This window comes from Ochotona princeps, chromosome 2, assembly GCF_030435755.1.
Source record: "Ochotona princeps isolate mOchPri1 chromosome 2, mOchPri1.hap1, whole genome shotgun sequence".
NCBI classification, from domain to species: domain Eukaryota; kingdom Metazoa; phylum Chordata; class Mammalia; order Lagomorpha; family Ochotonidae; genus Ochotona; species Ochotona princeps.
In genome coordinates, this window is record NC_080833.1 from 20,789,679 (window position 1) to 20,812,343 (window position 22,665).

Sequence of the window (22,665 nt, forward strand, 5' to 3'; positions counted from 1 at the left end):
TTGACCGGTGTGGCCATTTGGAGAGTAAACCAGCAGATGGAAGATCTTTCTCTCTGTCTCTCCTGTATGTAAATAACTTTTTAAATTAAAAGAGGAGAGGGGGGACATGTCCATTGTGTTCTGTGAGATTAATGTAAACTTGAAGCTTCATCAGGGTCACCATCCCAATTCTTTTGCAGGAAAATTATCTGACTTTTTTTTTCCCTAAAGATAAAGCTGTTTTCATAATGGGAGGAGCTAAGGCCCAAAGGTTAGGAAAGATCCAGCTAGTCAGGGTGCCCAGCGTCTCTCCTGCTAACAATTAAAACAAATAAATCCTTAAAAGATTTAATTAAATAATTTAGAAAAATGCTATGGACCAATACTGTGGTACTCACTTCCAATAAGGGTGCTGGTTCAAGTCTTGGCTGCTCCACTTCTGATCCAGCTCCCTGCTAATGGCCTGGGAAAGCAGTGGAGGAAGCCCATGTCTTTGGGCCCCTACATTCCTGTGGGAGATGCAGAAGCTTCTGGCTTAGTATCAGATCTGCTTTGGCCATTGTAGACATTTGGGAAGTGAACCAGCAAATGGAAGATTTGTGTCTCTCTCTCTTTGCTTTTCAAATAAAAACCAGTAAATCTTTCAAGGAAAAGAAAATATAACTGGTAATAATAATCTTTATGAGAGCATAAGATAGGAATAATTGTTTTTATTGTGTGTCCATTGATAGCTACAGCTATACTCATAGATAGCAGTCACCAGAGTAGCATCTTGATTAATAAAGATTACAGTTTTGAGGCTTTGTAGTACTATTGATTTCTGCCACGTTTATTCTTTCCATCACATCCTGAATATTGTCTATAGGGCTAGATATGTTTATTTTGTTATTTGACCAACCTTCACAATGCTAGACCCCACCACCTGATTCGGGCATTCATGGATTTCAGATGCTTGTCAGTTTCTCTTTCATCTTCCTTCTGAGTTTGATAGTTTTATTAGGAGATTGGATAGCCAGGGGTTGGATAATATAAGGTATGACTTACAATGTTGTCTGGATGGATTTTTTTTTTAACGTAACAAATACAGCTAAGTTCACATTGAATTATTTTGAACTTCTTTTTCTGCTCTAGTTCAATGATCAGTTGATCAGCCCCAAGCATTTTGTTCATCTGGCGGGCAAATCCACCTTGAAGGACTGGAAGAGAGCCATTCGTCTGGGTGGCATCATGCTCAGGTAAGTGATTTCCAAGTTCAAGCCTCTTGAGAAACTTTGGGACACTTAGTCGTGGTTGAATCCTGTCTTTTCTCCACCCCCTGTTTTTTGTTAAAGTTCTTTGTTTCCATTTTATTTGAAAGGCAGAGAGAAGGAGACAGACACATTTCCCATCTGCTGCTTTATTCCGCTGTTTTCACAATACCTGGGACTAGATCAGGTCAAAACCAGGCAAAGAGAAACAATAGCAAGGACTCCAAAAGGTGCTCTGTCATGACGTGCAGGTACATCAAGTGGCAGTGTAATTGCTGTGCCACATGCCATCCCTCCTCCAGGAATTTTAAAATCCAGCTTCCTGATATGCCTACCTTGGGAGGCAGCAGTTAATCATTCAAACGCTTGTCACCCTTGTGGGATGCCAAGTGTGAGCCCTGGGCTCTTGGCTTCATGCTGGCTCAGCCCTGACTTTTATGTGCACTTAGGTCATAGACTAGTAGATGAAACATTTTCCCACCTATTTCTCTTTGCTCTTCAAAATAAAAAGAAAGGGGCAAGTACAATGGCTCAGTTGGTTAATCCTCTGCCTGCAAGTACCAGCATTCATATGGATGCCTGTTTGTGTCCCAGCTGCTCCACTTCATATCTACCTCTCTACGTGTGAGGATGCCTGGGAAAGCAGAGGAGAGTAGCTCAAAACTTTGGGACCCTGTACCCATTTAGGAAACTTGGAAGAAACTTCTGGCTCTATTTTTTTGTTTGTGTGTTTTGTTTTTTAATGTTTACATAATTGACAGGAATAAACAAATGCCCATGAAAACCACTGAATAAATAGAGTGGGGAGGGTTGAGGTATGTAGGAAGGTGGGTAGAACAAATGCTTCCATTTTTCCTTTTCTTCCCTTTTCTCCTGTATGGGGAGGGGGAGGTGAGGAATTGGCAGGGGGTGCTCGCAGCTGCCAGACTGCATCAGTATGTGGGGATGGGGCTATCTGCTTGATGCCATCTTAGAAACACTGATGTATCACAGGATGTGTGGTCCTGAGAGTGCTTGTGTCAGGACTGGGCCTCCTCAGTTACTGATGCCTGTACAGTGGACATCATGTCCGGATGCACGCAGGGGACGTGACAGCCAGCTCATCTAGGCCAGCAGGGGATGTCTACTGCCTTGCTCATAGGATAGAAGGCAAAACAGGTTGGACAGTTCTCCTGCCCCAGCTTTGCAGTGTGTTCCTGAGTCTGTGGAGGAACTAAGGTGGAATTTGTCAACCATTAGACCTTGGAAAAATATCCTCAGCCCTTGAACAATGAAACCAACAACTTCTCAAAATTATCAAAACCACTCAAGTAACACCCTCAAAACACTGTTCTCTGCATTGGAGTTTCTAGGACATCATCAAAGGACCATCCCCCCTCTTCCCCTGTGTACATAGGAGAAAAAAACACTAAAAGACAAGCATGTGTCCTACCCACCTTCCTCTATGCCCACCCTAAACAGAGGCCCACATGGGCTTGTATCCCTCTCAACTATGTAAACAATGTAAAAAATAACATTTTTTAAAAGTGAGAAAATTTAAAAAAAATTAAATGGTCACAAACAAAAAAGCAAAATTAAAAATAGAAACTGATGTGGAGAAGAATTTCCAAGAATATTGCTTGATTGATTTTGATAGTTTTGAGAAGTTGTTGGTTCTGCTGCTCCAAGGTCCACTGACAGAGTTTACCCCAGTGCATCCACTCACCCAGATACTTGCTGTCAAAGTTTGGCCAGGAGAGTTGTGCAACCTATTTCGTTCTCCATTTTTCTTACATGACACTCAATGTCCTCTGCATTAACAACTTAGGATACATGTAATCCAGGGTTGGACCACAAATCCTGTGGTTCTTATGTGGCCGCAGTTTTGAGTCCAGTGGTCCAGTTGTGGAATCTCCCAAGAAACCTCACCTGGGGTGACCCCAGACCCAAATCTTGCATGTACCAGCCAGTACAAGGTCCAGTTCAGTACACCAGCTATATCCTCTTACACACACACGGTGGTTATAGTTGCCTGGTCAGTTTTGTCCTCAGCTCCACGTCCCATCACACCGATGGGTGCTGCTGCCTAGCCAAGCCCAGCATGCCAGAGACCTGACTCTTATGTACACCAACGGGAACTACAACCTAGTTGGGGTGATCCCCACTTACCCCCACCAGGCCTGCCCCCAGCCTCAGTTCCTGCATGTACTAGTATGTGCAGCAGACTAGTCCTGTATGTGCCACGTCCCAGTCAGACTCTTGTATACACCTATGGGTGTTGCAGCTTAATTCAGCCTACCCGACCCCATGACCCAGTCCACACATATGCTAATGGGTGCTGCTGCCTCGTCCATGACCCAGTCCCAGCTGGTGGGTGCTGCCACCTTGTCCAGCTTGATGCACCCCCAGTCCTGGCTGTCACGGACACCAGCAGGAGCTGTGGTTCAGAAGAGGAGTGCCCACAGTTTCCCTGCTAGGCCTAGTCCCCATCCTGGATCTTGCACTTTTCTTTCTTTTCTTTTCCTTTCTTTCTTTTTTCTTTCAGGTTTGTTTGTTTTATTTATTTTTGGGGGAAGGCAGGTTTTTTTTGTTTGTTTGTTTTTACTTTCAATGCCATTTTCCATGAACTTTAAGAAAAGATTTATGTATTTATTTAATTTTTTGGTTTTTTAAAATTATTTTTTATCTATTTATTTATTTATTGGAAATCAAATATACAAAGGAGAAGAGACAGAAAGGAAGATCTTCCACCCACTGATTCACTCTTCAAGTGGCCGCAACAGCCAGAGCTTAGCCAATCCAAAGCCAGGAGCCTGGAGCCTGGAGCCTCTTCCAGGTCTTCCGTGTGGGTGCAGGGTCCCAAGGCTTTGGGCTGTCCTCAACTGCCTTCCCAGGCCACAAGCAGGGAGCTGGATGGGAAGCAAGGCTGCTGGGATACAAACCGGTGGCCATATTGGATCCCAGCACTTGCAAGGCGAGGACTTTAACCACTAGGCTACTGTGCAGAGCCTGGGAAGGCAGATTTACAGAGAGAAGGAGAGACAAAGTTCTTTCATCTGCTGGTTTACTCCCCAAGTGGCTGCAAAGGCCAGAGCTCAGCCATTCCAAAGGCAGGAGCCAGGAGCTTCTTCCAGGTCTCCTACACAGCTGCTGGATCCCAAGGCTCTGGGCCATCCTCTACTGCTTTCTCAGGCCACAAGCAGAGAACTGGATGGGAAGTGGAGCAGCTGGGACACAAACCAGCACCCATATTTGATCCCAGCATGTGCAAGGCGAGGATTTAGGCACTGAGTCATTGCTCCAGGCCTGGATCTTGCACTTTCCAAGAGATATTGTGACCCAGCCTAACATGACTTGCATCCTTTCCCAGCACTTGCTAGCAGATGCTGTGGCATCAGGCCAGTTGGCACTTACCTTGGCCCTTGTGTATGCCAGCATTGTAGTGGCTTGGCCTCCTAGCTCATCCCTCACCCAGACCCAGCTCACATGCCTGCCGACAGTTGTTGCATCTTTGCCCAGTCTGCTCCCAGTCCCAGCTCTCACACTCACCATTGGGGGGTTTGCCCAGCAAAGGATTCACTGCAGCCTTCCCACAAGGTTCGCTCCTGGCCTGGGGTCTTGTGTGTCCCAATGGGTGCTGTGGCTCAATCTGACATGTCCTGTCACACCTCATTATTTGCTGGCGGATGCTGCAGCCTGGCTCTGCCCAGCCTGCTCCCAATCCCAGTTTATGCTGGCAGGTGGTGCACCCTAACCCAGCTTGGCCATCCCCCACTCTTGGCCCTAATATGACCTGGTGGGTATCACATTTTAACCCCACCTGGCCCACACCCTGTCTTGACTCTTGCACTTGCCAGCGGTGTTGCTGACTAGCCTAGCCTGGCCTACTCCAGACCTGACGCACATGTATGCTGATGGGTACTGTAGCCTGGCCTGGCCTGGATTGCCCCCAGCCTTGGTTGTTGCACTTACAAGCCAGGGCCGTGTCTTAACAGGGGAGTTACCCAGGATCTCCTATCAGACCAGCTCCAAATTGCGGATTTTGTGCATACCAGCAGGTGTTTGGCTCAGCCTGATTTTGTCAACCGGTAGAGCTGACATTAACTAGTGGTACTGTGGCTTTGACAGAGCAGCTTATATCCTCCCATTGGTGGGTGCTACAGCCCAGTCCTTTCTGGCCCACCCTGCAGACCAGCTCACACTTGGTTCAGTGAGTGCTGCAACCTAGCTCAGCATGTCACATACCCACTCCGGCTCTTGGCTTTGGATTCGGTCAGTTCTGACTGTTGAGACTATTTGGGGAGTGACCCAGATCTTTCTCTCTGTCTCACTTTTTCTCTGTAAAATCTTGTTTTCCAATAAAATTACTTAACTTCAAAAAAAGGGGAGGGACAGGGAGATGGCTTAACTGGCTAATCCTCAGTCTGCAAGTGCTGAGATCTCATATGGGTGCTGGTTTATGTCCTGGCTATTCCCTCCCAACTCCCTGCTTGTGGCCTAGGAAAGTAGCAAAGGATTGACTATGGCCTTGGGACCCATTTGGGAGACCTGGAAGGGAATCCTGGCTCCTAATTTCAGATCAGCTTAGCTCTGGCCATTGCAGCCATTTGGGAAATGAACCAGCAGATGGAAGATCTTTCTCTCCCTGTCTGTCCTTCTCTCTGTCAATCTACTTTTCCAATAAAAATAAATAAATTTATAAAATTTTTTTTCAAAGTTCCTGTGAAGACATCTGCTGTGATACCATGGATTAAGTGACTGCTTGAGATACCCATATCTTAAGTAGGATAAGATTGTGTTCTGCCTCCGCTTACCGTCAAGCTCCTGCTAATGGGCCCCCAGGGCGGCAGCAGGTGATTGCTCAAGTATTTGGGTCTTTGGGGAGACCTGGATGGTGTTCCTGCCTCCTGGGTTTAGAATGGCCAAACTTCAGCTATTATAAGCATTTGGGGAATGAATCCATGAATAGAAGCCGTGCCTGTCTGTGTCACTCTGCCTTTCAAATAGATAAACTTAAGAAAATCCATGTGAGAACAGAGAGGTTGAATTGAATGAATTCTCAGTGTCTGGAATAGACATCCTGGATATCAGGATTTTAGGCAAAGAAGCTGCCAGGGAGTAGGTGACAGTCCTGTTTGGGATTCCCAAGCAGAGGCAGGGCTATGCCTGGTGCTGAGGAAGCATCGTAACCATGGAGAAGTGTGGGCTGACCGACAAAGCCTGGGATGATCTGGGAAAATAGGAGAGTATGCTGATAAATAACACTTGCACTTAATACCATCCTTGTCCTAACTGTGCCTCTCTCCCATTCCTTGGCTTGCAGCAAGCTTACATTTATCATCCTTCCTTCCTTCCTTCCTCCCTCCCTTGCTCCTTCCCTCCCTTCTTTCCTTTCATATGCGTAGTTTGTAAAGGTTAGCATTATTTGGTATGCGTTGAATACTCACCAAATGATTAAAAATTTTAAAATGTGAGCAAGATTAAGAAGTTCAATGCCATCACTGTGGCACAGTGGGTTAGGACCTGACTGCAGCACCTGCATCCCATAAGGACGCTGATTCATGTCACAGATGATCCACTTCCAATCCAGACATCTACTAATGGCCTAGGGAAAGCAGCAGAAAATGGCCGAGTCCCCGGCCCCTGCCATCCTTGTGGGGAAGTCTGAAGGAGCTCCTGGGTCCCAGCTTGCCTGGCCCAGCCCTGGTCATTACAGCCATTTGGGGAATGAATCAGTGGTTGGAAAATTCTCTTCTTCTTCTTTTCTTTCTGTAACTTTGTCTTTCAAACAAATAAATAAGTCTTTTTTTAAAGCATGAAAACTTCCCTCTAAAACATATTAGGAACCTTTAAAACATCTTTTCTTTGCTTTAAAAATTATTTTCAGTAAAGTAACAAGGAGCAAGAGAGAGAGTGAGAAATCTTCTGTTCACTGGTTCACTCTTTGGATGCCTGCAACAGCCAGTGTCAGGCCAGGCCAGACCTCAGAGCCAGGAAATCTGTCCAGGTCTCTCATGTGGGTGGTAGGGTCCAACATTGGGCCACAGCATGGTAAACCTTTGACACAGCATTCATTATCACAGTGACTCCTTTGAGTCTCAGCAGATCCATTCCGATCCAGCTCCCTGCTGCTTTTTCTGGGTACATTAGCTGGGAGCTGCAATTCCTTCCATGGTTGAAGTTCTGAGTCCAGTAGTTCAGTTGGAGTGATCCTCAAAGAAACCTCATGTGCAGTGATCCTAGACCTGATGCTTATGTGTGCTTGTCGGTACAGGGTCCAACTCACCCACATCAGCCTATGCACACACTGGTAGTGTCAATTCCTGGGTTGATTCTGTCTCTAGCCCTGTCTCTTATGTAATCCAGTGGTTTCTGTGGCCTCAGGCTGACCCTGCCCAGCACGCACTCAGCATTCATGTACACCAGCAGAAACTGCAGCCTAATCAGAGCGACCCTTAGTAACGCCCCCGAGACCCATCCCCAGTCCTGGTTCCTGTGCTTGTCAGTATGTGCAGCAGACTGGTGTGGTCTGTCTCACATCCCATTCAGCTCTTGTACACATCAGTGAGTGTTAAAGCCTAGCTCAACCCAGCCAACCTTGCTATCCAGCCCACACTCATGCCAGTGAGTACCACTGTCTGTCTAGCCAGACCCATCACCAGCCCTGGGTCTCATGCTCACTAGTGGGAGTTTGCAGTTCATTAGAGAGTTGCTCACTGTTTCCCTACTGGGCCCACTCCCAACCCCGAATCTTGCACTTATCAGGTGGTTCTGCAGTATAGGTTGGCAGGACTTGCCCCCAGTCCCATCACTTACCAGCTGATGCTGTGGCAATGCCTAACCAACCTGCACTTACTCTGGTTCATGCGGGCACCAGTAGGTGGCATCATTTATTCTAGCCTGGCTCTTTTCCCAACCCAGCTCACTTGCAAGCCAGTGGGTGTTATGGCCCTACTTGACCTGGTCTGCCCCTTGTCGCAGCTTCATGCTCACCAGTGGGGGAGTGGCCCAGTAGGGCAGTCCCCCACAGTGTCCCCACTAGGCTTCCACCCACCTACCCATGTCTTATGTGTGCTGGTGAGTGCTGTGGCCCAGTCTCACCTTGGCATTTGCCGGTGGATACTGTAACCTGGCCAGGCCTGATCTGCCCCTAGTCCCAGCTCATGCTGATGGGTGCTGTACCCTAGCCTAGCCCAGCCAGCCTGAACCCCATGTGAACTGGCTGGTTTTGTGGCCCAACTTGGCCTGGCCTGTACCCCATCCTGGTTCTCAGATCTACCAGTAGGTGTTATGAACTGGCCCAGCCTGTCCTGCCCTCAGACCTGATTCACACATATGCTGGCAAGTACTCCCAGGGATATCTTAACTGCTGTGCCAAAATCCTGTGCTTAGAGCCAGAAGCTCAATCCAGGTCTCCCATGTTAGGAAATGCAATTATGTAAGCCACTGTTTGCTGCCCCTAGGGTCTGCATTAGCAGGAAGCTGGAGAGAGGAACCAGGAGTCAAAGCTAGGTACTCTGCTATGGGATGTGTTGTCTTCTTTTGTTTTAAAGATTTGGGGGCCTGGCATGGTAGCCTAGTGGTTAAAGTCCTCGCCTAGCACACGCCGGGATCCCATATGGGCACCAGTTCTGGTCCTGGCTGCTCCACTTCCCATCCAGCTCGCTACTTGTGGCCTGGGAAAGCAGTCAAGGATGGCCCAGAGCCTTGGAATCCTGCATCCATGTGGGAGACCTGGAAGAGGCTCCTGACTCTTGGCTTCAGATTGGCTCAGCTCCGACTGTTGCGACCACTTGGGGACTGAATCATCGGACGGAAGATCTTCCTCTCTGTCTCTCCTCCTGTCTGTATATCTGCCTTTCCAATAACAATAAGTATTTTTAAAAAATTAGTTGATTTGGATTACGAGCAGAGACATGGAAGGAGAGATAGAAATGGCTAGAGAGAGGGAAAGATCTTCCATTCATTGGTTCACTCACCACATGTACATAGTAGCCAGGACTGGGCCAGTTCAATTCAGGATCCCAGAACTGAACTCAGGTTTTCCTCATGGGTGGCAAGAACTCATAGGCTTGAACCATCGCCTGCTGCCATCCAGGGTGTGCACCACTGAGAATCTGCATGAGCAGTGGCCATGCAACTAGAACCACAGGCTCTCTGATATGTGTTGCAAGTGTCCCAACTGGTATCCTAACCACTAGGCCAGATGTGTTCTCTGGGATGCAGGGGTCTTAACTAGCAGGATGAATGCCTGTCCTCTCAAAGGTGTCTTTTGTTTTACCAAAAAAAAAAAATTTTTTTTAAAGGAAAATCTACTTGGAGAATCCGTATGCTTAACAGAGATTCAAGTATGAAGCTGTTCATTGCAACATTATTCACTATGGGCAAAAACTGCAATGTGCTTTGCTGGAATAAGTCCTTTCCATTAATTGGTCCAGGAACTTCTAAAGTAAATTATGATTTATCTAAATATGTATGAGTATATGCTATGGCATATTTTTTAATCTGAAGAATTTTTTATCTGGAACGATGATACATGAAAAATATGTCAAATTGATTAGCCAGAGTTATATCGGTTTTATTAATGTGTTCACATATATGTAAGTGAAATTTGTGGACAGAAATACACTAAAACATTGTCATCTGTATTTTACGTGTTTTTTTATAGAAATCTTTTATTTCTTTTTATTGGAAAGACAAATTCACAAAAGGAGAGTCAGAGAGGAAGATTTCCCATCCATTGATTCACTGTCCAGATGGCCACAACAGTCAGTGTTGGGCCAGACTGAGACCAGGAGCTACAGGCTTCTTCTGGGTTTCTCCTAGGTCTGTCATATGAGTGTTTTAGGGGTCCAACCATTTCAGTCATCTTCCCTTTCTTTTTCCAGGCCATTCACAGGGAGCTAGCTCAGAAGGGGAGCAGCTGGGACTTGAACTGGCATCCATATGGAATGCTGGCATTGCAAGCAGCAGCTTTACCTACTATACCACAGTGCCAGACTGCTTTTTGAGGTCTTAAAAAAAATTATTCATTGATTTTATTTGTCCAAAAGAGAAATCTCACTTCTGCTTGTTCACTTGCAAATTTTTACAGCAAGCCAAGGCTGGGCCAGGTCAGAACCGGGATCTGGGAGCTCGGTCCAGATCTCCATACCCAGCTATGAGAGCCATCGCCTGCTGTGTTATCAGGAAGCGAACTGGGAGCGGAGCTGACTCTCAAACCCAGGCACTCAGGTGTGGACGTGATCATCCCAAGTGGCGTCCAAACCAACTTACCAGAAACTCTGCCTGGGATTTTTTGTTTGTTTGTTTTAAGATTTATTTATTTACTTGAAAGAGTAAGAGAGAGAGAGAAGCAGACAGAACTCTTCCATCTGCTGGTTCACTCCCTAAATGGCCACAATGACTGGAGCTGTTCTAATCCAAAGCGAGGAACCAGGAGCTTCTTCTGGGTCTCCTGCATGAGTGTGGCGTCCAAGGACTTAGTCCATCTTCCACTGCATTACCAGACACATGGACAAGGACCTGAATCAACACTGGAGTAGTCAGCACTGGCCCCAAGTCTGTTATATTATTATTATTTTTTTTAATATTTTTTTTATTGGGAAGTTAGGTATACAGAGAGGAAGAGAGACAGAGAGGAAGATCTTCCATCCGTTGATTCACTCCCCAAGCAGCCACAAACGGCTGGGGCTGCATCGCTCTGAAGCCAGGAGCCTGGAGTCTCCTCCAGTTCTCCCACACAGGTGCAGGGTCCCAATGCTTTGGGCAATGCTCAATGCTTCCCAGGCCACAGACAGGTAGATGGATGGGAAGTGGGGCCCCCAGGATTAGAACCGCTGCCCATATGGGACCCCAGGCCTTGCAAGGTGAGGAATTTAGCTGCTGTGCTACCGCACTGGGCCCCCAAGTATTATTTTTTAAAATGTTCATTTCAGGGGCTAGCACTGTGCTATAAAAGGCTGAGTCTCCACTGGCATCCCTTATGGGCACTGGTTTGAGTCACAGTGTTCCAATTCAGCTCCGTTCTTGTGGTCTGGGAAGGCAGTGGAGTCCTTGGGACTCTGCACCCACATGAGGGACCTAGAGCCGTTCCTGGCTTCAGATTGGCTCAGCTCTGGCCATTGTGGCCACTTGGGGAGTGAACCAGAAGATGCAGGATCTCTTTGTCTTTGTTTCAAGTTGTTAAAAAAATCTTTAAGAAAAATATGTATTTTAGATCATTTTTATTCAGAAATCAGTTGGATGAAATTGGGGAGAAATACTTCTTTCATTTTTATTGCCCTTAGTCTGTTTGGGCTGCCTAGAAAGACTAGCATAAGCCACTTTTTCCCACATGGAGTTAGGAATCTGAATGCATAAAGCATCTTTAATAAAAGTCAAGTGATGTTATAACAGGAAGTGTATTGTCATTAAAATACTGCGTGGTTTTGCTCAAGGGTATAGTAAATGTCTTTTACATCCTGATACAAGAGCATTGTCCAGAGGGGAACCATTGGGGTTAGTATAATTGACTCTTCTCTTTGTTTCTAAGGCAACTGCTGTTTCTTTTTTGTTATTGTTGTTAATGGAAAGACATCTGTTGAATCTTTATCTAAGCATGATATCATGTCACATTGGTCAATGAAAACCGATACATCAGAGTCTCATCACAAAATTCTGATTTCCCTGTGTTGTTTCTCAGTTGTGCTGGGATATGAGCTCTTTCTCCTATTGTATTTGGTTTCCCTGGGGAAACTCGGCTGTGATCAGGAGTGTGTGCCTAAGATTCAGTGGTTATGGACAGTAGAAAGGAGTACTCGTAAGGTGTGAGCTTAAGACGGAACCAGAGGGCCCGGCGGCGTGGCCTAGCGGCTAAAGTCCTTGCCTTGAATGCCCCGGGATCCCATATGGGCACCGGTTCTTATCCCGGCTGCTCCACTTCCCATCCAGCTCCCTGCTTGTGGCCTGGGAAAGCAGTCGAGGACGGCCCAATGCATTGGGACCCTGCACCCGCGTGGGAGACCCGGAAGAGGTTCCTGGTTCCCGGCTTCAGATCGGCGCACACTGACCGTTGCAGTTCACTTGGGGAGTGAATCATCGGATGGAAGATCTTCCTCTCTGTCTCTCCTCCTTTCTGTATATCTGACTTTGTAATAAAATAAATAAATCTTAAAAAAAAAAAAAAACGGAACCAGAGCACTGATACATGTGGACAGGACCAATGAAAAGTTCATAGTCCCAGTCAGAGGTTTTACAACTTAATGACTTCTAGTGTTACCAAGTTTCACTAATCGTCAAAGTGGATTCAGCAGTGTTTTGTCCCTATTTGTCCCTCTAGCTGAGGTACGGGCTGAATTGGTACTTCTTGTCTCCCTGTGCACAGGAAAATGATGGACTCTGGACAGATTGACTTTTACCAGCATGACAAAGTTTGCTCCAATACCTGCAGAAGCACCAAGTTTGATCTTCTGATCAGCAGTGCAAGAGCTCCAGTGCCAGGACAGCAGACAAGTGTGGTGCAGACACCCACCTCGGCTGATGGTAGGGGGTAGGAAACCACCTGAAAACCCACTGTGATTCTCAGCTGCACTTTCTCCCTTCGTTTCTCCTTTGTGTTTCTTAATCTCAAATCTTGGGAGTGTTGGTGGGCCTCGTAAGTAATCTCAGGTGGGATCCCATGCCCGTTCTGGAAACAGAACTCTTCATTTTCTCCCAGATGACACTGACCACCAGATCTCCTTCCTTCTTCCGCCCTCCTCCCTCACAATGCCTTGGGAAGCATTGGAAAGATGGTTCAGTGGTTGTAATGCTTACTCAGTAGTCTCACTTACGTACCATTTGACATACCAAAGTTGAAATTAGACTGTTTGCAAAATCCTTGGCTCTATTAGTGGTCAAGGTAGATAACAATGATAACTTCAATCATTGCTCTGAGGTTTGTCAAAGACAGTGCATCATTGGCTGGGTTACACTGTGGAGACCTTGCTAGAAGGATTGGAATGCTATGCCTGGGCCGACTCCAGATTACTAAGCTGAGGTCTCCTTACAGAGGAGATAGGATGGGCAGTGTGGTCAGGAGCTTGGGACATGGCTCCCTACCATACAGGAAAAGTGGATCCCTGTAGGAGATGATTATGAAGGCTTCAGTTAGTCCAGTTGGAGACTTAGCTCATTTGGGTAAAATGTGTTTTCATTGTTGCCATAAGACTTAAGAATATGTCTGACAGAGTCACAAGAAAGCTTCAGAATCTGAAAGAATAGGGAACAAATGCTTTGAAAGTGACCTCTTAAGTTTTCTGTTGGTTAACCCTCTTAAATTTTCTGTTGGTTTTGGTGAGTAACCACTGGATAAGTGAAGCTGAGTCTGTTAGAGCCCAAGTCCCTCTCAGGAATGTTGTGGACAGACACTTAGCAGATTCAATTTTGGGCACTCTTTCACTTGAAAAGTGAAAAATGTGAAATTATTTACTTTCTGTACTTGATTATCCATTCTGATACTGCTTTGTGTGTTTGTTGGTTTCCTCAAGAGTGGAGGATACCACATTTGTCTGGGTTGCTGTCTACATCCGTATCAGGTTTTCCTTACTTTGTTTTAGATCTTGATAGCCAATTGATAGCAAAGGGTTTTTTTCTGCCCTTATAAATCTGTTGAGTTTCTTACTTGATATTTCCTCAGCTTTCTCTTCATATGCTGATAAAACACAACTTCAGTGTTCTAGATGCTTAGTCTTAGATACATTTCTAGTAGAGCTCTTGGTAAAACACCATAGTTTTTTCCTAAATTATTTTCGAGCTTCCTCACTCTCAGTGTCTGGGCAGGCAGCCTGGCACTTGTGCCTGCCTTCACTGTTGAAGTGAAGTAGCATTCCTGTCTTGGTGATGTTATCTTTCCCTTTCTATTCAGAGTAAGAAATCATTCCCCCCCTGCCACCCCAAGGAAGGATTTCTTCAGAAAATCCTTACCTAGCAGTCAAGTTTTATTGCTGTGAGTATGAGAGTAAAAGATAACTATGACTCTAAGTAGAATTCCCTGACCTCACCTCTAATGGACTGCTTTTAGGTAGCATCACACAGATTGCCATCTCAGAGGAGAGCATGGAAGAAGCAGGGCTGGAGTGGAACTCGGCCCTCACCGCTGCTGTTACCATGGCCACAGAGGAGGGTGTAAAGAAAGACTCAGAGGAAATTTCAGGTACTTTTCTATAGGGCTTAGATACCTTGCAGGTTTTGCGATTCTTACTGCCAAGACTGTGGACACAAGAGACCTCTTGATTGTTTTCATCGTTTTCCCCATGTCTGTGAATGCTCATTATAGCCACAGACCTCTTGTTGTGATCCTTGCAGCAGCCATACAGAATCACATTTTACACATAAAGAAATTAGGATTCAAGAAGGTTCTACAACTTGCCTAAGACTAGTCACACAACCAGCTCCACTATTTGGCCCCATCATTCATGCTTTTTTATTCAAGTTGCCTCTAACATTTCTTAGCTACACCAGGCTTTGAAATGTTGGAAAAATTCGTAGCATACAGTGTGAAAGGGTGGTGACTCATGAGTCACTTCAAGGGAATCATCCCTCTAAGATGAACCTTCATTATTAGCTTCCATTTATTAATTCATATTAAAACTTATTTAAACTTATTAATTTAGTAAATATTACTACCTATTTTTGGTTGATACTGTTGCTAGGTATTAGCTACTAGGTACACAGATAAAAATACAGTCACCATCTTTAGCATGCGTATAGCCATACCTATCCAACTGTTTTATTTTCTCAAGTGTAAAATGAGGAGGAATATGTCTCTTGATATTTGACTTAATTTCTATATTCTTTAACTTGTATAATATTGAATATTAACTAATCTTAAATTATATTTGAGTTTAATTAAATAATAGTAAATATTTGATGTTTATTTAATATTTAATTTGATCTCTTTATTGGAAGAAGATGCCGCTTCTTTGTAACTAGAAACAAATTGAGGCAATTAGGTATCCACGCAGGGAGGCAATTAGTGTTACATAAACTCCTTCCCCCTTCCCCAGAAATGGCCAGCAAGAAAGCCTTTGGAACCGAACTGAGTTTGAGTTTCACATTGTAGAGGTGTGCCTAAGCATCTGGGGGCATTCGTTATTTACCTTGTCTTGTTCCTCCCATGCCAGAGGACACGCTGATGTTCTGGAAAGGAATAGCTGACGTGGGGCTGATGGAGGAGGTTGTCTGCAATATCCAGAAGGAAATCGAGGAGCTTCTCAGGGGAGTCCAGCAGCGGCTCGTCCAGACACCCTTGCAGGTCACAGGTGGGTGACAGATCCTAAAACAGTGCTCATTCATTGAATGCAGGTAGGTCTTGTTAGCCTGCAGCGACCCTGAGGTGTGGGTGTTATCACCTACGTTTTACAGATAGGGAAGCTAAGGCTCATTAACCTTAAGTCACGTGTCCAAGGTTCATAACTTGATTTTGAACCCAGGTAGGCCATACTTTTTCCACAGGTAACTTTTGCCTTTATAAATGGCTTTAGAAAGAATCTCATTTTTAGAAAGATTTATTATTTATTTTAAAGAGTGACAGAGAGAGAGAGAAAGAGAAAAAGAGAGAAATCTTCCAACCACTTGTTCACTCTCTCAAGATGGTGGCAACATACAGATCTGTGCCAGACAAACTAGGAGTCCAGCTAGGCAGGTCTTCTACACGGATGGCAGGGATCCAAGCAAGTACTTTAGCCGTTGCTGCTCCCTCCCCAGGTACACACTAGCACAACACTGGAGTTGGAAGCAGGGCTAAGACTTGAGCCCAGGCTCTTGGATGCAAGATGAGGGCATCCCAGGCAGTTGTGTTAAATGTCTGATCAATGCTTACGAGGGGCGTTTGTTTAAGTACCATAACTGCTGAATGGTCAGAGGTAAAGCCTAGTATCATGTGTGTCTGGGGTGGACACATGCCACCTCAATTAAGACCCTACCTAGCACATCCTCATCCCATATGTGTCTTTGGGTTAGATTCCCAGATGCAGTTTGGAGCCCATCTTCTTGCTCATGCGCACTTGGAGACAGCAGGTGATGGCTCTACTATCTGTGCTGGGGAACCAGGATGGAGTTATAGGCTGCCGTTTTGTGCCTGCCCTAGCCCTTGCGGTTGGAGGCATTTGGGGAATGAATAATAAGTTAAGCTAAAAAATTTTTAGGGCCCATTGTGATGGCTCAGTGACTAAATCTTCATCTTGCAGATGCCATAATCCCATAGAAGCACTGGTTTGTGTCCTGGCTGCTTCACTTCCTATCCAACTCCTTGCTTTTGGCCCAAAGCCTTGAGACCCTGCGCCCATGTGGGAGACCTGGAAGAAGCTCCTGGCTCCTGGCTTCAGATCGGCTCAGCTTCAGTCATTGCAGCCACTTAGGGAGTAAACCAACAGATGGAAGATCTTTCTCTTTCTCTCTCTCAGTAAATCTGCCTTTCCAATAAAAATAAATAAAATTTTTTTGAAATCTTTAAAGATGTATTAGGGATATCTATTTGTTGTGAGAGATATTAGAGGGCCCTGATACAAGGCAAGGATTTAGCCACTAAGCTATTGTGACAGACCCTTATTTTCAATTTTTTTTTAATAATCATTTGGGCCTGGCGCCATGGCCTAGTGGCTAAAGTCCTCGCCTTGAACGCTCCGGGATCCCATATGGGCGCCAGTTCCAATCCCGGTGGCACCGCTTCCCATCCAGCTCCCTGCTTGTGGCCTGGGAAAGCAGTTGAGGACGGCCCAAAGCATTGGGACCCTGCACCTGTGTGGGAGACCCGGAAGAGCTCCTGGTTCTTGGGTTTGGATTGCCGCAGCACCGGCCATTACGCTCACTTGGGGAGTGAATCATCGGACGGAAGATCTTCCTCTCTGTCTCTCTTCCTCTCTGTATATACGACTTTGTAATAAAAATAAATAAATCTTTAAAAAAAAATCATTTATGTGAAAGAGTTAGAGAGACAGAGAGATCTTTCATCTGTAGGTTCATTCTCCAGATGGTTGCAGTGGCTGGAACTGAGCCATCCGAAAGCTGGGAGCCTGGAGCTTCTTCTGGGTCTCCTCCATGGATGTAAGGACTCTTACCACAGTGCTATTCCCTTCATGTTTATTTTTATTTATTTGAAAGGCAAAGCAAGAGGTAGAAAGGTAAGAGAGAAGTAGAGAAAGAGAGCGAGGGGAAGGAAGGAAGGAAGGAAGGAAGGAAGGAAGGAAGGAAGGAAAGAAGGAAGGAAGGAAGGAAAGAAAGAAAGAAAAACTGAGAAGGATCTTCCATCTGCTGGCCCATCTCCAAATACCTGCAATAACCAGGACTGGGCCAGGCTGAGGCCAGGAAGCAGGAATTCACTCTGGCCTCCCATGTGGGTGGGAAGAATCCAGACTCTTGAGTCATGTCTACTACCTCCCATGGTGTGCATCCGGAGGAAGCTGGATTGGAAGCAGTGAAATTCAAGACACTCCAGTATGGAATGTGGACATGCCAAGCAGCAGCTAAACCTGCTTAACCACAGAACTGGGTAGGATGACTATTGAAAGGGAGTATAAGTAAACAGGTTCTAGTTAAGGAAGTAATGACCACAAATACAACTTTGAAGGCATTTTGTATAATCCAGAGTGGAGATAATATTATTAGTATAATTAATGTAATACTGCATGTCTGTCCCCAGGTTTGGCACTTAAGATGATATATCTAGTCTTCATATTCGTTTTATACAATAACATCAGTTTCGGATGAGAAAACTTGATACTGAAATGAGTTATTCATATTATATAGGCAGGAAATAGCAAAGCCAGTTCAAACTTATTTTCTTTCTTTTTAAAAATAAGATTAGGGGAGAGGGGCCCAGTGCTGTGGCCTAGCGGCTTAAGTCCTCACCTTGAACGCGCCAGGATCCTATATGGGTGCCGGTTCTAATCCCGGCAGCCCCGCTTCCCATCCAGTTCCCTGTTTGTGGCCAGGGAAAGCAGTCAAGGACGTCCCAATGCCTTGGGACCCTGCACCCACATGAGAGACCTGGAGGAAGTTCCTGGCTCCTGGTTTCAGAACGATGAAGCACTGGCCATTGCAGTCACTTGGGGAGTGAATCAACGGACAGAAGATCTTACTCTCTGTCTCTCTTCCTCTCTGTATATCTGACTTTGCAATAAAAGTAAATAAACCTTTAAAAAAATAATATTATAGGGGCTGGCACGATGGCTTAATGAGCTAATACTCTGCTTTGGGTGCCAGCATCCCATATGGATGCTGGTTCATGTCCAGGCTGCTTCACTTCCCGTCCAGCTCCCATCCTGGGAGTGCAATGGAGAATGGCTCAAGTCCTTGGCTATTTCACCTTTGTGAGAGACCCAGAAGAGGCTCCTGGCTCCTGGCTTTAGACTGGCCCAGCTCGGTCTGTTGCAACCATTTGGGGAGTGAACTGCAAATGGAAGATCTCTCTCTTTCTCTCCCTCTTTTTGTAAAATAAAGTAAATCTTAAAGAAAAAAAAAGATTATGGCTGTGTGACTTCTTTTTATAATTTATTTATTTAAAAGCAAGGGAAAAGACAAATTTTTCATCTGCTGGTTGATTCCGCCAATGCCTGTGTAGTGAAGGCTGTCTCCCAGAGTATGCATTTGCAGAAAGCTGAAATTGAAAGCAGAACCAGTATTTGAATCCAGGATGCAGGTTTCCCAAGTGACCCCTTAACTGTCATGCCAAATACTTTAAACTGTGACTGTGTTTTATAAACAAAAGTCAGAGCCTAGGGCCTGTCATGATGGCTCAATTGGCTAATCCTCCCCCTGCAAGCCCTGGGATCCCAAGTGGGCACCGGTTCATGTCTCAGCTTCTGCACTTCCCATCCAGCTCACTGCCTATGACCTGGGAAAGCATCAGAGGATGGCCGAAGGCCTTGGGACCCTACACCCACATGGGAGTCCTGGAAGAAGTTCCTGATTCCTGGCTTCAGTCGGCTCAGCTCTAGCTGTTGTGGCATTTAGGGAGTAAACCAGGAGATGGAAGATCGATCTTTCTGTCTTTCCTTCTCTTGGAAATCTGCCTTTCCAATAAAAATAAATAAATCTTTAAAAAAAAAAGTAGTCAGAATCTATATGCAGTTGTAATGTCCCTCCCCCTGGTTTTGTATGTATTTATGTGCTAAAATAAATATAGAACAAATCAACATTCTACATGTGGTAAATCTTTGTGAAAATTTTATGAAGATGCAATCTTGGGGTCCCATAATCGCACAAAAGGCAGTTTTAACACTATGTGTGTCTTCTTTTCCATAGATGCTGCTGTTCTCAACAATGTAGCACATACCTTTGGCTTGATGGACACAGTCAAGAAGGTTTTAGATAACAGAAGGAACCAAGTCGAGCAAGGGGAGGAACAGTTTCTCTTCACTCTGACAGGTGTGTATAACTCACCTTCTTATGTAAGACTGTGGGAGCGCTCTTGCATCTTGTCATTTCCTTGTTGACTTCTACTGGGATTGACCTTTTTAAAAAAACTCACATAGTATCAGATTTTGTTGTTGTTGTTTAATCAAACAGCCCCAAGAGAGGAGAAATGGTGGGAAGCAAAGGAGGATTGTCTACTAATTGCTTCGTGGAATGTCTGCAACTTTTTTTACATTTTATTCCGACTTCTTTTGGTAGATATAAATTTAGTGCCTTCTCCATTATTTGTGGTAATCAGAAATCATAGCACATGGGAAATGTAAATCCTTTTTTAGTAAATATTTTATGTTAGTCTCCAGAATAGATGTTAGAAATATATTATTGATTAAGGTACTCTCTGTCTCTTCAGGGTCTTCAAGAAAATTAAGAGAAAGCTAGTATAGAAACAGGTACACAGAGTAGTTAAGTTTTGTGACAGGTGTGTTGTGGGTAGATAAAAGAGCAAAGGGCGAAACTTCTGGGGGCAGTAAGCCAGGTAAAAGCTGTAAAGCGAGGCAGAGGTTTGCATTATCAGTCTTTGAATAATGTCAAATGAATTACAGCTACTTGTGAAGCCAAAAGGAAAGTTTATTTGACAAGAGAAGGGTGATTTGGGTTATTTTAAACTTGTTTTTTTTTGTGATTGATTATGGTTTTATTTACTTGAAAGGCATATAGACAGAGATCTCCTATAATCCCAAATGCCTATAACAACCTCAGCAGAGTCAGATGAAAAGAGCTGAGAATTCCACCTGGGTTTGCCGCACGGGTGGCAAGGACCACCTGTATTTCCAAGGGCGCACATTAATTGGAAGCTGGAATCAGAAGTGGAGGCAGGATGCAAACCCAGGGACTCTGACATGGGCTGTGAGGAACTCAGTTCAAGTCTCCCCCATAAGTGGCAAGGATGCCAGTATGTGAAGGGTCACCTGTTGTTATCTTCAGGGGTATACATTAGTGGGGAGCTGAGGCCAGGAACAGAGCTGAGATGTGAACCCAAGCTCTCTAATGTGGGGTGTAGGTTCCCCAAGCAGTATCTTAAATAACCATTTTACCAGACAGCCACCTTTGGATTACGTTTTGTTGATGAGGGACAGAGGCGAGAGGAACTGCTAGATTCGATTATGTTAGAAATACAGCTTCAGACTGATTCTGGGAGAATATGTTTGAGACAGTAGTTGAGGCATCACTTGGGACACCTGCCTTCTATATCTTTAGTGCCTGGTTTGCGGTCTGGCTCCTCCGCTTCCTAATCCAGCTCCTGCTGATGTGCATTCTGGGAGGTAACAGATAGTGGTCCTTGCCACCAAGTGAGTGACCCAGATTGAGTTCTGGGATCCTGGATTTGCACTGGCCCAGCCCTGTTTGTGGGCATTTGAGTGAGGAACCAGAGTATGGAGGATCTCTTTTTGTCTATATCTCCTCCCTCTCTTTCAAATACAATGAAAAGGGCCCAGGGCTGTGGCCTAGTGGCTAAAGTCCTCGCCTTGAGCGCACCAGGATCCCATATGGGCGCTGGTTCTAATCCTGGCAGCTCCACTTCCCATCCAACTCCCTGCTTGTGGCCTGGGAAAGCAGTCGAGGACGGCCCAAATCTTTGGGACACTGCACCTGCGTGGGAGACCCGGAAGAGGTTCCTGGCTCCCGGCTTTGGATCGGTGCAGAACCGGCCGTTGCACTCACTTGGGGAGTGAATCATCGGACGGAGGATCTTCCTCTCTGTCTCTCCTCCTCTCTGTATATCTGACTTTGCAATAAAAAATAAATAAATCTTTAAAAAAAAAACCACAAATACAATGAAAATAAATAAAGTTTTAAAAATGAGCAAAAAGGATTCTGAACTTTAGCTCTGCCTATAGATATAGAGCAAAGTTTGATTCTTGGAGAGAGTTTTAAATCATCCAGACTAGTACTTTATTTTAAAAACAAAAGTGAGTTGTCTGGGATATAGAAATAAAACCAGGACTTGACTCCAAGTTTATTCTTGCCAAGATTCTAATTCCCTCCTTAAGAATCTATCTTCTGCCCCTAGACTTGGAACGCCAGTTGGAGGAGCAGAAGAAGCAAGCTCGGGATCATCGGCTGAAATCCCAGTCAGTTCAGAATGTGGTCCTGATGCCCGTGAGCACCCCTAAACCCCCCAAGCGGCCCCGGCTGCAGCGGCCCGCCTCGACCACCGTCCTCAGCCCCTCTCCTCCTGTTCAGCAGCCTCAATTCACGGTCCTATCGCCCATCACCATCACGCCAGTGGGCCAGTCGTTTTCCATGGGCAATATTCCAGTGGCCACTCTCAGCCAGGGCTCCAGTCCTGTGACTGTCCACACGCTGCCTTCTGGCCCTCAGCTCTTCCGTTACGCCACCGTGGTTTCCTCTGCCAAGAGTAACTCACCTGACACAGTGACCATCCACCCTTCTTCTAGCTTGGCACTGCTGAGCTCTACCACTATGCAGGATGGGAGTCCCCTGGGCAACATGACCACCATGGTGAGCCCCGTGGAGCTGGTGGCCATGGAGTCTGGCCTGACCTCAGCAATCCAGGCTGTTGAAAGCACTTCCGAGGACGGGCAGACCATCATTGAGATTGACCCAGCCCCCGACCCGGAGGCTGATGGTACTGAGGGCAAAGCGGTCATCTTGGAGACCGAGCTGAGGACTGAGGAGAAAGTTGTGGCCGAGATGGAAGAACACCAGCATCAAGTCCACAATGTGGAGATTGTGGTCTTGGAGGATTGACTGGGGAACTGGGGCCAGCAGATAGGTTTTGGTTTGAAATTTTAATTATTTGTTTATTTTTATCATTGTCCCATTCATTTCCAAATAGGCGCCTCCTTATTTTTGTTGTTGTTGTTTAAAACAAACTGTCATTGTCCTAACTGAAAATGTCGGGTTTCTTCCACCCCTCACTGAAAAATGGACACCACAAACAACCTTCCAGAAGTTGAGAGTAGGTCACTCTGTGTCCTAATACTAAGAATGATTTCTTTCAGAGGAGCTGGCAAGATAACTAGGAACTCTTCCAGACCAGTCAGTGTGAGCATGTGGTTTT

The 22,665-nt window shown here is 45.5% G+C and overlaps 1 protein-coding gene across 8 annotated transcripts in view; it reads left to right on the top strand.

Moving 5' to 3' along the window:
• Nucleotides 1-22,456, top strand: part of GMEB1 (glucocorticoid modulatory element binding protein 1) — a 37,035-nt gene extending 14,579 nt beyond the window's left edge. For all 8 annotated transcript variants that reach the window (XM_058677784.1, XM_058677798.1, XM_058677771.1 and 5 more), the window contains 6 exons: nt 1,111-1,214; nt 12,571-12,728; nt 14,248-14,379; nt 15,350-15,487; nt 19,470-19,592; nt 21,652-22,456. In XM_058677784.1, the coding sequence (XP_058533767.1) occupies nt 1,111-1,214; nt 12,571-12,728; nt 14,248-14,379; nt 15,350-15,487; nt 19,470-19,592; nt 21,652-22,352 (1,356 nt within the window). In that variant the 3' untranslated portion in view covers nt 22,353-22,456. The remainder of the gene's footprint in view (nt 1-1,110; nt 1,215-12,570; nt 12,729-14,247; nt 14,380-15,349; nt 15,488-19,469; nt 19,593-21,651) is intronic.
• The last annotated feature ends 209 nt before the right edge of the window (nt 22,457-22,665 follow it).